The following is a 15,458-nucleotide window of genomic DNA, read 5'->3' on the forward strand; positions in this document are numbered from 1 at the left end:
TGTCAATCATGGACTTATTAATCCTGATTTTATTTTTACATCTAAAACCTTTAAGAATAATAAATTCAGAACAGAACCACAATAATGAAGGATTGTTTTTAGATTTTTAATTTCTATATATTTTTTTAGTGTACCTGTAATTTCACAATTTCTAAACATTTGCAGAGTAAATCTTCCTTGCATGTGTTACTAAGCTATTATTTATTTTTTGTTTTGTTTTATTTACTCAAGATAAAATACAAGTTTAACAATCATTTTTAGACAAAGAACAATAAGAATGAAACCATTTTTGTGAAACCCTTTTTTTAACCTATATAAATGTAAACACATTTTGATTTTTCGTTTTTCCACTTGAGCAAGACCAGGTAAATAAGGTTGGTCATACGTATTACTTTGAAATATCAAACAATAATTTCAAGAGGTTGCAATAAACCAATTTCATCTGCAATTGAGATTTTGCCTATAATTCAGTGTTTACAAATACTTAAATTATGACAGCTTGATTTGCTTATTGAGTAGATTACTATATAAAGATACTAAAACAATTGTTTGAAAATTCTTAAAAATTCAATCGGTGCTATAAGAATGATTGGAAAACCAAGAATTCCACAATTCTTTTTTTTCCCTTCTTATTGGCAAATCTTATATTATCCATTTATAAACTCAACATATTTCCTTATCTTAAGTGCAATAATTAGCCAATGTCTCCATGAGTGATAAATGGACTTGCTAAAAAAGCATTTTTAAAAAAACTTTTTAAACACAAATGTGAAAGACAAAGGAAAATTTGTCATGAACTCATAGCTCCTCAAATAATATTTACAGATGTGAAGAAAATTTTCGTCTTTTGCTTTTTGAATAGTAACAAGTATTACCTATATGCAATCATTTATAACAGCCTCAGATACCAAAAAGACAAATTTTCAAACATACCAGAGATTTAATAACACTTAAGTACAAAGTTCACCAATTATGACTTGGAAATTCAGTAATTATAAGTCATCGTAAAAAAGAAAAAAAAAAACTACTCTAGTTATATACAAACGACTGGGAACCCATGTGAATTTGATATTTCCATGAAACTTCCTCTTTTGGTGGAAGCCGGTTCACCTACCAAAGAGTGCCACTGCAAACAAAAACCCTAATTATATGATCATAATTTGAAATGAAACCAATAAAATAATGAGATAAAAATCATTTTCCTTGGAAAAATAATCATCCCTCTATAAAAGCATTTACATCGTGGGAATCAATATTTTTACTTTAACATATCAAAGTACACAAACAAATAGACAACTTAAATATTCCTTTAAAAAGAAAAAGCAAATTCAATATTAAAACATTATCCATAAATAAAATAAGATTTCTATATTCAAAAGAAAAATTAAACTATTTTAAAAAAATTGGATCAATAGTCTTGCTCTCACAAACCAGTCAACATAATCTTGAGCTAGGGACAAGTCAATTATATAACAGTTTGCCTATACATCAGTTAAATGTGGTCAGGTCAGATATATATATATATATATATATATATATATATAAATAAAAATAATGGACTCGCCCATCGATTTCAACAACTAAGTTGCTCTGAAATCCACACAGATGATTTGTTTATAGTGGTGAAGGCTTTGTGTAGAATCATTCACATTTTTTGGTATTACTGCTAACCTCCGCCGATGCAGATAACTGCCACAGGACAGAATATACAGTAGACTGCAGGTTTTTACATCAGAGTTCCCTTCTCCTAGATGCAGGTCTTAACAAATACTGATAGCAGGGGACGGGGGGGGGGAGGGAAGTAAAGCTCTCAGTGAATTAATACGTCTCCAGATACCAACCTGGAAATTTCTGAGTCAGCACGTACATACAGTGCCTAACATTCCCAAATGATCACCCATCTGAGATTTTATATATATATATATATATATATATATATATATATATATATATATATATACACACACAAATTATATAGTGTGCAAATTACAAGTTTGGATGGTTACTTTGAGTACTATTAGGGGAAACATGACTTTCACGACTATTGAAAAAGACAAATACATTTACTCCCACTTCTATAACTAGGGATTATATAGAGACTGGACTCAAGTCTAGGTTGTGCAACTAATTTAGAAAAAAAAAAACTTTAAAATATGTTTTTCCTTGCTTATGTCAGCATAATTTCTAATGATCCTTGCCACTGGACTCAAAGATTGAAAACTTTGTAACTGTGCTAGCACATAGAGTTATCCATTGCCTCCTATAACTGAAAAGAGATCATGCAAATAATGACCATGTCTGTATGAAGAATGATCTTTGCCAAACTATTGTGTGAACTTTTGGTCTATAGACTTGAAACTTTATGTATACAGGATTAGGACCTGTGGAACAAATTTAATTTGTTTTTTAGCTAGTAGAAATAAGCCAACATTAAAAAATTAGAACTTGGCAATCATAAATCAACTAAACATGCTATTTCTATGCATGCACAAATATACATCTATATCTTTAACAAGATTTTTTTCTCAAGTTTTTTATATGCGCGTATAGATCAGGAGGTAGCAAATAAGGCTGGAGAACTACTTGTTTGCATTTCGATTTTAGCTGATTGCAACCAGGTTATTTTTTTTTTTTTTTTAAGATTAGGAATCATCGTTATATATTGGCTACAATATAATAATCAATAGAGAATTGGCTCTAATATAAAATCTGCATAAATATATCAAGTGTATTTACAACCGCGCAGCTGCTAGCAATATACATACATATACTATGGAAGTAAATAGACTTCTGTATCATCAATAAAGACCCCTGGAGGTGGCCATATACATAATTTTTCTTCCTTGTTAAATTGGATGATTATTCGATTAATAATAAAAAGCGAAATACTGAGATTAGCATTGATTAATGCTGAATAGATCAACATTTAGACTGATAAGCAATATCTCCACCTGAAACTGTTCATTTGTCATTTGTATGTAATATATGAAAGAGAATAGATGTATTTGTGACCGACTGGGTCTTATAATTGAAGACTTACTTTGTCATAAGTAAATATTTTTAGTTATTTAATATCTTGACAGATATGTCAGTTATGAAATCAAAGTAGAATGAACAGTGGTTGTGACCCAAGAAGTCATGCGTACATCTATTCCCTTCTGCTTATATATTACACGCAAATGACAAATTGTTTCAGGCGGGGATATTGTAGAAATGTTGATTTAGCCAGCATCAGTCAATGCAAATCTGGAAATTCCACTTTTTACCATTAATCGAATGAGTGGACAATTCACCAGAGAACGAATATAGCCTCTAAGAAGTCTTTGTTATAAATAAGTCTATTTACTTATGTAGTATATATGTATATATATATATATATATATATATATATATATATATATATATATATATAAAAAATACTAATGTGAGTTAGCCAACATGTTTACATAAGGCTTCTTTCTTAATGGAAAATACATGCTAAAATATCCTATAATTCTGGGATAGAGTTTTGTTTGGAAAAATAAAGCTTAAAGTACACACACATGTAAGTATGAAGATTATACATGGGATGAACACTGCATGGTGAATGGCAGTTTTTGCCTGACATTCATCACATTATGTGGTTTCTACATGGTAACTTTTACAAGAGAATCACATGGTTTGATGATTGCAAAAAACTGAAAGTAACAACGCGGTGTTCATTCTATGACAACATTCTCCAAAATTAGATCTACACACCCCACCTCCAATACATATATACATACACAAGCACAATAGAATTTCATATCGGAAAAACAAGGTATATATATTTCTGGTAAGGCTATACTTATTGGTTAATAAAGTAGGTAAAATGTATAAAAAAAAGTTAAGATTTGATTCGAGTATCTTTAAAAGATAAATCAAACTTAATATCTACAGCAACATCTGTTCATATTTATTATAATTAATTATAGTTAATTGGTAACTAATGTAATTGAAGAATCAAAAACATTCAACCTTTACATTTTGTAAGTTTCAAATTCTTTGAAAAAGGAGAGATATAGAATCAAAAAATTATTACTACTTTTAGAAAAGGCTTTATAGTGATGAAAATGTCTAATCTTTTACAATAAACTACTTTGTAATAGCATTTCAATATAGTTATTAAACTAAGGTTTATATATAAAAAAAAGCTAATTATTCTGGAAAAAGTATTTATACCAAGGATATATATATATATATTATATATAGGAAATCGTTTACATAAGAGTGAAACTACACACTTCGAACTTGTTTCTTGATGAGGTTGCTTTTATTGTCCTGATGATTTTTACTATTAATAAAAAAAACAAGTTATTGAAAGAAAACTAAATTTTTGCCAACCACGAAATCCCACAAGCAGCTGTAAAGATTAAATTTTCAAAAGACATCTTTCAAAATTAGTGAAATATCACATTCCTTTTATGAATGGCAATGAGAGGAAAATGAAGCTTTGGATTCATATATTAATAAATTTAAAAATCAAGGTGAAGAAAACTTGAAAATTGAGCAGAAACGTGAAAAAAAAAAAAAATTACATTTTAAAGCATGGATATTTTGAACTTAGATGAGCATCATTTCTTTTGCATTCAACTTTTTTAATAGTTGAAAGAAAACGTTTACTGCTATTTATTGTATTTTTTTTTGTTGTTATCATGTTTTCAAAATTTACGCGTGTAATTTGAATTTTAGAGGTTGCGGTAAATGTTACCTTACGCTACAACAGAACACTGATCACTCTAATTTGGTTTTTAGAGGTATTCGAGGTCACCGACAACGAATCTGATACCCAAATAGTTTAAAATACGGAGTTCTCTCTTATTTAAACGACAGGTGCCCGAGAAAAAAAAATGCCGTTTCCATTTTCGGCGATAAAATGTAGTAGTACGAAATATTTTACAAATAAACGCGTGAGGAAATCTATTTTTGCTAACAATGGACAGAGAATAAAATAAAGATACTTATTCATAAAATTAATTTTTATTAACAAATCCATTTGTAGAACGATCGAGGAATATCGATAATAAATCGTTTTTGTTAGCATTTATATAACATTGTTACGCTAACGATCACTTATTTTTTAATGAAACAACGAAACTTCAGAAATAATTAGCGTTTTTTTAAAGTTGTTCGCAATGCACACACGCAGAGAGAAAGAGAAAACATGGCGACGACTCACGCAATCTTACCACGTAATAAGAAAAAGCACAAAATCTTATACGAAATGAAAAGATTAGATTGCCTTAAGAAAATTGTCCTATTGCAATCGGTGACTGTAACATCTATCCGTATTAAGTTTGATCGCATTAAGATAAATTTATTTAATCGCACAATTGCATAAAGATCCAGCATCTTGCTTTTTCTACAAATATAAACGGTAAAGACCATTTTTCAGCAAAACATTTTTTTTAAATTAGATAAGATTTAAAATTGAAATTTACAAAAAATATATTACAAAAAAAAAAACAAAAAAACTTTAAAACCATATTTTCATAATTTTATAAACTAGGTATAACTACTCGACGTTGCCCGAAATCTTACTTTCGTTTTGAACCCCCCACCCCGGGGCATCATACTATGTTTGTTTTCATTATTTTTTAATACGGTTTTGAAAGTTAAATGTATAGTTGCTTGATCGTTAAAGCATTAATGCAATGTTTTTCGTAACTTTGTTCAGATAATGTTTTAATCTTAATTTATAAAATAGCTTCCAAAATTTTCAAGACATTACAATTTTCGGCGCTTTTACACTATTAGGAACGAAATTTTGTAGTTGATAAATGAAGTTTTCAGAAAAAAAAAAGGGTTTTTACTTATTTTTTGTCAATTCTAATAAATTACAATGTTAGATTCCAAGTTATGCAATCGAAATTACCTGAACAAATTTAATCGTGTTAGTAGGTGAAAAATTGCGGCAATCTTTTTATAAAATAAATCGAAACGGAAAATTACCTCTCTTTGGAACTCTCCTGCGTCTTACATAAACAAATACGACCGTTTTCTTCCAATTCTATTTTCTTTAATACTTTTTTACCTTATCGATTTTCATAATTTTGGGATATAATCATCTTAAAAATACGAGGAATACGTAAGATACCATTGTTTTCATATGAAATTCAGTGTTACGATTTCCGAAATTTCGCTCTGATAACGCCGAATTTTCTAATATTTAAGTCACCTTAAGTGACTGTCTATTCTTTCATAGTTTAAAAATTTCTTTTTTAACTATAAAAGATTGGGTCGAATTTATTACGAAGAAACCGATATTTTGCTGAATTTAATTTCGTAATTTGTTTGTTATATTTTGTTCTGTATTTCTTTTTATTATTTAAATAAAATATTCGATTGATGGTAAAAATATTAATTCTATTCTCATTGAACGCGAGAAAAAAGTTAAATGAATTATCCAAATTATATTGAATTAGCTCTCACCACCACATATAAATTACAATACGATTTTGTAAAAATAGCGAGGTATTATCCCATTAAAAAAAAAATAAACTTCCATATACCTAGCAAATCTAACCTTTATGTTTAAAGATGGGGATTTAGTTCGAAAGATGTAAAAACTACGAATCTGCAGTCTGCACCGTGCACCGCTGTGAAATAATCTAAGGTACTTCTTGGGTATCTCTGCTTCGTTTTGCGCTGCTACTTGTCTTTGAAAACGCAGTGATGAAATAATCAATAATAACTGGAAATTGGCTCACGATTCCTCTTCAGAACCGACTTCTCATAATGATGGAGAGGAGAAACAACAAAAAGGAGGGGAGCATCCGTACACAGATTTTGAGCATCAGGACTTTCTTAGAAAAGCCATTTAAACAATAAAAGATTTTTAAATATACAAGGAAAGTTGATACATTTAAAAACTAACTAAAACCCTCAAAACCGATCTATTTATATAGATCGAAATTAAAATATGTGCGATTCCGAGGATTTTAGCAATTGTTAGTTCACGTGAGAAATTACATCCTATCCATCAATTTAAGGGTTTCGATATTACTTTCGAATATCAAAATGGGATATTTTTTATACCTTATATAAAACAATCATCAGTGACTGTAGGAAAATATTTCATGATTTCAATTGATACAAATTATTAGCTGGAATGCAAGTTTATAAACTAAAAGGTAAGCATTATGATGGCTTTTTTTATTATTAGGCCACTGTTCTAAAAAAAAAGAAAAAAAGAAAAAAAAAGCGACAAAAGTACATAACAATTTTGGAAGTGATAATCTTATGTTTTAGCAGTTAAATGATAGAAAATAGTCATAGTAAAACACGTGTAATTAGTAAAATCGTGGCAGGTAAAATAAGACAACGAACGTACGTTTGTAAACAAAGTCTTTTTACTCGTCATTTTAACAACTAATATGGAAGTTTATAGACTTTTTCAAAGTTTAAAAACAAAAAATATATGGAGTCTTAGTGGAGTTTATATATAAAAAAAATTAATTAAAAATTAGAATATTCAATAGGAAGTCCTCGTAGACTTGAATTTGTACGATTATTTTTAGGTAGTTACGAGATAATTTTATCACGAAATTTGGGGGGGGGGGACAGTAACGTTATTTAGAAACCGGTAAATATGAAGAATTACTCCACCCTCGAAAATTCCTTTAAAATTACCACTCTTATAGGTTTTCGGGGTCGCTGAAAATGAAAACGTTTAAATGATCATCCATTTTGTGAACGATGGGGGGGGGGGGGGAAACTTTCTTTCCACTCTCGGAAAATCCTTTAAAATTATCACTAACGTTTAAAATTCCTGGAAACAAGTAGTTACCAAGATATGAAGAAATGCATTCACTTTATGATTTTTTTTTTTTTGGAGGGGGGACTAGCTGCTGGTTTGTTTTCGTTCAATTATAGAACTTGTATAGTTCTTTTAACAGGTGCTTATGCAGTTTAATTAACCGTTTTAACATAAGTAACGTGCCGACATTAACCGAGCTTTAATATTTTACAAAAATTCTGTTTACATTTGGTGGGAGGCGGTCCCTCCGCCCCTCCCACCAAATGTAAACAGATAATTTTAAAGGATTTTCCGAGGGTAGAAAGGAAAAAAAAAACAACCGTGGCCACAAAGTGGGTGATCATTTTACGTTAAATTATTATAGAAAAATAATCCCCTACTTTTAAAACTAACATTTCTTAAAAACTACTTGTTTGCCGTAATTTTAAACATTTTCGTTTTCAGCAACCCCGAAAACCTATAAGAGTGGTAATTTTAAAGGAATTTTCGAGGGTGGAGTAATTCTTCATATTTACCTTCCTTAACACGGGGAGGAAGGGCATTGTTAACTATTCTGCACTTTCATCAAACAATTTAATAAACAAACGATACCGTAAACATGAATTTAACTTGCAAATCCTATCTAAATAACAGTCCATAAACTAGAAGTACCGTGCTATTTTTATATAGAATTTTTTTTATGGTATCTTGTTGATTAAATTGTTAGGTGAAAGTTCAAAATAGTTAACAATTCCCCATTCTATATTAGAACGAGTTTCTAAATAACATTATTTTAGTACAGTCCGTAAATTGCAGAAGTAAAAAAAATAAATAAATAAAAAATTTTGGAGGATATAAATTAGTTATATAATGTTAAATAATTTTTCTTTTTTAATGATTTTAGATCTTAAACTTTTATCCGACCCAACATTGTTCGAAGGCGGAAGTAAAAATAAAATTCAAAACACATAATATACAAGTTGCAAAGCGAGGGGGAGAAATTATTAACTACATAATACATAACTGTGACAAAACTTTTCTTAAACATAATGATTATAAATAAAAATTTATTTAACAAAACAAGATATTTCTCAGCCAGCTCAAAGTTCTGTCCGGGAGGGGGGGGGGTAATCTAGCCTTATGCAATTCTTATTCTCAATTCAAAATAATCGACCTCGTGGGGACACAAGTAAATAATATCATGTAATTCTTTTTCTTTTCTAAAACAGTATATTAAAAATAAAGAAAAATACTTTAAGCAATGAAAATCCCATAAAAATTAAATTCGTGTCTTGAAGGTTGTAAATAAAGCTCAACAAGTTAATGACAAACGTGTAAGTATAGATTCAACCGATCAAATAAACATAGAAATCGATTCATTTTATTTATTAAATTTTTCTGCAAGTATACCTCTAAATTTTTATTTACTCCAGAAAAAAAAAAAATCAAGCATTAAAAAACAAAAAAAAAAAAAACCCTGAAGTTTGTATATTAACAAGCATCATCGATCGGTTTTTAAACGATCTTAAAAAATATCTAAATATACGAACACAAATATCTTTTTAATCAACCTTAGCAGTAAAGGTTTAACTGAAACTATCGTTTCCGCCAATTATATTTCTACACGATTAATTGTTGCTATACACGTGGCATTAAGATAAAACAGTTTAATCTAAGACTAAACGGTGATTTTTTACAGGTAACATTCAATTAAATAAAATAGAAAAAGTTATTTCTACCCCGTTCTATTTATCATGCTTTCGAGCAACGTTAACAAGTGCTTTTTTTTTTTAAAAAAAACTTTAATCGTTCGGCTGCCTCCACACGAAGTGGCTGATTATATATTTTTATCAACATAGGTAATTTTGGCTAGGCTGTGTTATAATTATCAAACTCTAAATTTTTTTCTATTTACGATTCAATAATTTGAAAATATAAAATAAAAAAAGTACAAAAAAGGCGGATAACATGGACGCAGAAAAAAAAAAAAAAAAAAAAAAAAACGCGCTAAGAAACGCGAAGCAGTGAGGAGACAAATGGATGACTGGGGTGACCTATTTATTTATACACAAAAGATAGGCAACAGATGAAACGTGTTCATTGCCTTTGCTTCTTTAGAGTTTCCATTGTAACAAACACATACAACAAAAATTGGTGATAAACGTCTTTTTATTAACAATAACTACAGCAGAAATGATATTGCATATAATATCGAGATTTTTTTTTTTACTGAGTATGATTAGCAGTATCAGAATAATGTAGTCTATTTAAATAAAGGGTCCAATTTGAAATTTCGTGCTGACTCCAGAGTGTGAAATGTTATTTATACACTAACCAACATTAACTATGAAAATTTTAATTAGCACTGAATTTTAATATTTTATAAAATAAAACAAACCCTAGGATCCACGAGGATGTGAAGAAAATTCATGACAAAAAAAAAAAAGTTACTTAAAAATACCTGTTGTTATAATAGACGTTTTATTTTAGCTTCAGCTTTGTTCATTAATTAAGAGACTTAGATTTGTATAATTATTATAAGCGAAAATCTGTTTAACAGTGCCGAGGTAAAAATAGGAAATGGCAGTGCACGATACAAAAATGACAGATAATGGCGTTCCTTGTCGAGTAAGGGGTAAAGTGAAGAACTTTGACATTACCACGTGCATAAAAAAAAAAAAAAAAAAACGGTTTAGCCAAAACGAATTAAAATACGAGATTTTTTTTTTTTTAATTACACGTTATGTAAATTAGACATCAATAAACAATAATGACTTGGGTACAATGTTATGCGAAAATTATTCTTTTAACATACATATCGGACAAGAGATTCATGAAAATATGAAAACACACACACACAAAAAAGATTTTTCGTTGTTATCTAAACATAATTTATAAAAATAAAGACAGCTGATGCTATGTGGTCTGATTAAAATGATCAATTTAGGGAAGCAGAAAGAAATCGAAATAAAAAGAGCTACAAAGCTAGCAGCAGTAATGGTGACAAAGCTCTCACAACGAAGTCTCCATACTTCCTGTTGTAGCCGCAGCTTTTAGCCGCCCGTTCACAGTGCGTCATAACTTAAGCAGATTTTTTAAATTTTTTGTTAAAAAAACAAAAAAAAAAAAACATTGTTACCAAGGAGAGTAAACATTATAGAAAAAAAAAAAAAAACGATTAATAAACAAAGAAATAAATAAAAATGTATGCTTTGTAAATTAAGTATAAGTTAGAGCTAACTTAATATTTCAAAATTAGAAAAGACTTGGTTTATCCCCGTATTTACTTAATTAAAAAAAAAGTATCGATTTAATCTTTTTTTAAAGAAAAATTTGTTTCCTTGTTACTAAGCTCTAAATAAACAGAATATTTTATGTAAAAGAAAACATGCTTGGATATTAAATTTGTAAATTTACAGTAATTTTTAATTTACTTTATTTAAAGTGTTCATTTCACCATTACAAATTAGTGTAATGTTTATTTTTGTGGAATTAAAAATTACTTTCGTTGTTATTAAGGATATATTTTAATTAATCAAATAATGGTGTTTAATAAACAAGAGCATGCTTGATTATAGAACCTGTAAATTTTTTCAAGTACTTGGTTTTAGCTTAGTTAAATATTTTAAAGTTAGAAATAGATTTGTTTTGATGTTCATGTCACCATTCGTGTACTTTATTTTTATATGTTACTTAAGGAGATATTTTATTAACTTACCGATTAATAAAGTGTCATTAAAAAAGAGCATGCTTAAATTTTAAAGTGTTTTAACTGAAAATTTAATTCGATTCGTTTGATTTTTTTTCCTGACTTTAAGGTAGCCGCCCTTATTTCAAAAAGTACGATGTCAATTTTTTTAGATTGAATTGTTTTTCTGTAAATCAAAGGAAAAATTCAAGTTTATTAAATGCAAGAGAAAACGCAGTTTTCTTTTTTAAGATTCTAAAACAGGAGTATCGGGAAAAGAGAAATCAAGCACTGGGGGGGGGGGAAGGAAAAAGGCGGTTGGATATTTAAAAAATAAAAATAAAAATTTCACTAACTGAACAGAAGAGAAGGAAAAAAAAGCAGGGGGTAAGACGACATGACTGAAACCGAGGGAAAAGGCAGGCAGAAATGTGGGTGATTATAAAGAGATGGGCGAGGTAGACATAGTTGACTCCTTCCTCCATCAACGGTTAAAACAGAGAGAAGAAGCGCGCTCACACACACACACACACACAAAACAATTACCACCACTACTACCACTCCAAAAAGCAACAACATTTTAAAATTGTATACAAGACAACAACAAAAAAAAAAACATACTTATATTGCTAATATTATCAAAATAAACAGTTAACGAAATCTTAACTTAGTGGGAGTAAACAGAATTTTAATTTTAAAACGTAAAAAAAATACAGGCAACGACCTACGAGACGTCTAGAAGGAAATGGAGGCATTATCTTATGGTGGAACTACTACAATAATATACCTACTATAAAGATCGCTTTATTGTAGCTGTTTAAAATCTTTATTAAACTTCGTATAAAATTTAAAAAAGAAAAAAAAAACTAAATGCAGAATAAATATAGATAAATCTAGTTTCTCTCATTTGAAAAAAATGTAGACAACTTATTTACCGAGCAACCTTCAAAATGGTTTGTAAATATGTACGTGGTCAGAAAGTCAGGGATCGGTTTTAAGGGTAATTTTATTGTGTACTGATCCCTCATTTTCTGACCATGGAAGTCTATATAAAGGAGGGAAAATGACTGCAGTATGTCGAATTTCAAATTAGAGATCGCAATAAAAAAATACACGAAATTTATTAAAACTTCATTTTTTTTTTTTTAATATAAATAAAAAACGATATTTACTTAAAATTAAAAATCTTAAAAAAATATTTTACCAATTTTTTTTTTGTTTTATTTGTACATAAATATAATTCATAAACAAACACTTCGAGAATGTGAAAATTAGTTTGCAAAAACGAAAATCCATTTGACTCCGTTAAAAGGGAAGAAAAATAGCGAAGAAATAACGACATTTGCTGAATCGGTTAAAACGACATTTTTATTTTCTCGGCCGTATATATCGAATGGACTTTACTACACGAAATCTCATCCAAAAACGACAATTCCACAAACATAACATATATAAAAATGATCTAGACATCTTTACAAAAAAGACTGACTATATAAAAAGTTTAGAACTAAGATTGACGTTGGAAAAATATACCAAGGAAAGAGAGTCGAAACGGCAGCCTACTTACGAACAATGGCCGACTTTTACAACGAAGCTTCCGACTCATCGGATGGCTAAAATAAAGCCTTTTTAAGTTGCTAAGAACAAAAATAGAATTTTAGTACCCTTTAGACATCTTTGGAGCATTCGTTTGATATCCTTGCAGAGCTGGATGGGTCTTTGTATCCATTTTCCACGCCGGATTTCCAAGACCAGCGCGAGCTTCCTTGCCAGCATTACTCCAGTTCTCTCGCATTTCAGCCTTATATATGCTCGCTTGAAAATCAAAAAATTTGATTGGTCAATCGATATCACATGATTACAAAGCCGTTCGAAATCAATCAAAACACCAAATAAATTGGTCCAAATGTCTTGTTTTTACTGTGAAACGGTGTCAGACGCCTTAACAGAGTAAATGTGTACATAAATGCGAGACAATAACGATATGTTTAGCCGGTAGCCCGGCTGATGTAAGTTCTAACTAGACCATGAGAAGCAAGACGGTAGTTGAATGAGTAAGAGAGGCGAGAGCTGCTGGTATCAACCATTCTCCAACGAGTACTCGAATAACGAGCGTTGATTGGTCGACGTTGGTCACCTGACCCTAATCCTTTTCTGGCCGAATAAGTAAATTCGAACTACGTATTCGTCATATACAATACATAAACATGCACGCTGACAACTTACCTGCATCATCATCATCCTCCAATAACTTTCTGCTATCATCCGGCAACTTTTTCTTTCTGCCCTTTTAATATCCCATATCTCTCTCTCACTTTTTTACATACTTCATCTCCCAAGTTGGGTTCCCTGAGAATGGCAATAAATACAATGGTTCTCTAAACATTTCCTTTCAGTTTCAAAAGTACACATTTTCTTTCCTTTTTTTTTTACTCAAACAGTGCGTGTTATTTTTTTTAAAATTTTGTTTTTAGAATTAAAAAAAAAAAGTTCTGTTATTGTTTCCGTGTTATTGCTTTTTTATGTATGCAAAGATTTCTTACATTGTGCTGTTGTAGTTAAACAATAAAAAAAGTGGTGACAATAAAAATAAAAATAAGGAAAACAAAAAGTGTTAAGGGATTATGCGCTGTTTACACATTTAGCTTGTGAAACTGTCTTCTTTAAAGGTGATTCTTAGGTTAAAAATTAAAATTATAAAGATTAAAACTGGCGGGTAAATAGGTAAAGTTAAAGATATAGAAAATTGTTATGTTGTGGTGATCTCTCTTTTCAAAAGTAGGAGGGGAAATACAGCATTAGTTTGAATCTCTGCACATGCGCGTCGCTCCGGCGACCCTTCCTCCCCCTTCCTCTGTTTCGCATTTTACTGTGACGCCGAGACAAAAAAGAAAGAAAGAAACCAGGAAAAACGAGAGTAAAGTGTGAGACAAACGTCTCTCCCTTTCTGACATTACTGTTTTTACCAATCCCCCTCAATTCTAGAGTTTCTCCTCGCTTGCTTAAAGTTGCTTCCCTTAGTTTTTTTTTCCATTTAAGTATCCACACATACGCACACATATATACGTCTATACTCCTCGACTACTCGGGCGTATTTCTAAAATATTCCTCACACAGGGTTTTCTCTTGCTGTACCAAGGAGTACAGCAATATCAGTTTTCCCTGTGTCGAGTTGAACAAACAAACAAACAAAAAAAAAAAATCAAAACGCCTTTATAAGACGAAATTCATTTAAATATTTTATTAATTTAACATCAGCTAGGACATTCTAAACAAAAAAATTGCAATTTAAAAAAAAAAAAAAAAATACAAAAAACTCTACACTTCGTGATTAGTGAAATTTTCTTCCTTTTTGCATCTTTTTTTTTTTTTTTTAAGGCAAGTATAAATTGGAATTTATTTTGTGTGTGTGTGGCGTGTTGGTCAGATGTGATCCCATCAAATCATTAATGACTGGGTTAGTTAAATACTATGTCTACTACCGATGCAGTATGCACCTTTCCTCCCGCTTTCCCCTTTTTACATGTGCTCATCATAACCGCGTGGTTCATTTCATTAAAAAAATAATTTCTCTCCAAACTATCTGGTATCCGTATAATTTTATAAAAAGAACCCTCTGGCATTATTTAATAATAATAACAACAAAAAAAAAAATAAATAAATAAAATAATAATTAATAAATAGCGAATTTAACATTCCCTTTACTTCCAATTCTACCATCTGGTCGTGTTAAAATAAGTTTCTTTTAATTCTGATTTTAAAACTAAAAAAAAAATCATTTAATTTGTTCAAGCTGGAGAAATGTTTTGTGTAATTTTTTTTATTACTACTACAACTACTACTCGGTGTAGTAGTAGTAGTTGACCTAAAATGCCCGGTTTTGTATTTTTTCTTTAAATTGTTTACTTTTTAAATTTTTTATTTGTTTATTCATGAACTTATTCCACAATTTATAAACTTTGACATTTCAAAACTCTTTTTTTTTTTTTTCTTTTTTTTTTTTTTTTTTTAGGT

General features: G+C 29.7%; 2 protein-coding genes across 14 annotated transcripts in view; one reads left to right on the forward strand and one right to left on the reverse strand.

Annotated features, from left to right (window-relative positions):
- Nucleotides 1–14,339, reverse strand: part of LOC145285878 (bromodomain-containing protein 2-like) — a 96,083-nt gene extending 81,744 nt beyond the window's left edge. For 5 of the 13 annotated variants that reach the window (XM_080134335.1, XM_080134336.1, XM_080134331.1 and 2 more), the window contains exon 1: nucleotides 13,109–13,558. In XM_080134335.1, the coding sequence (XP_079990461.1) occupies nucleotides 13,109–13,239 (131 nt within the window). In that variant the 5' untranslated portion in view covers nucleotides 13,240–13,558. Of the gene's footprint in view, nucleotides 1–13,011; nucleotides 13,562–13,670 lie in introns of those variants that run through there. The other 8 variants (XM_080134340.1, XM_080134339.1, XM_080134337.1 and 5 more) reach the window with 4 other exon arrangements.
- Nucleotides 14,340–14,427: 88 nt separating this feature from the next.
- Nucleotides 14,428–15,458, forward strand: part of LOC145285880 (WD repeat-containing protein 5) — a 134,304-nt gene continuing 133,273 nt past the window's right edge. Inside the window, exon 1 of the mRNA XM_080134342.1 lies at nucleotides 14,428–14,822. The gene's annotated coding sequence lies outside the window, so the exon portion shown is untranslated. The remainder of the gene's footprint in view (nucleotides 14,823–15,458) is intronic.

This window comes from Euprymna scolopes, chromosome 10 (genome assembly GCF_053919585.1).
Source record: "Euprymna scolopes isolate OS-2025 chromosome 10, ASM5391958v1, whole genome shotgun sequence".
Classification (NCBI taxonomy): Eukaryota; Metazoa; Mollusca; class Cephalopoda; order Sepiida; family Sepiolidae; genus Euprymna; species Euprymna scolopes.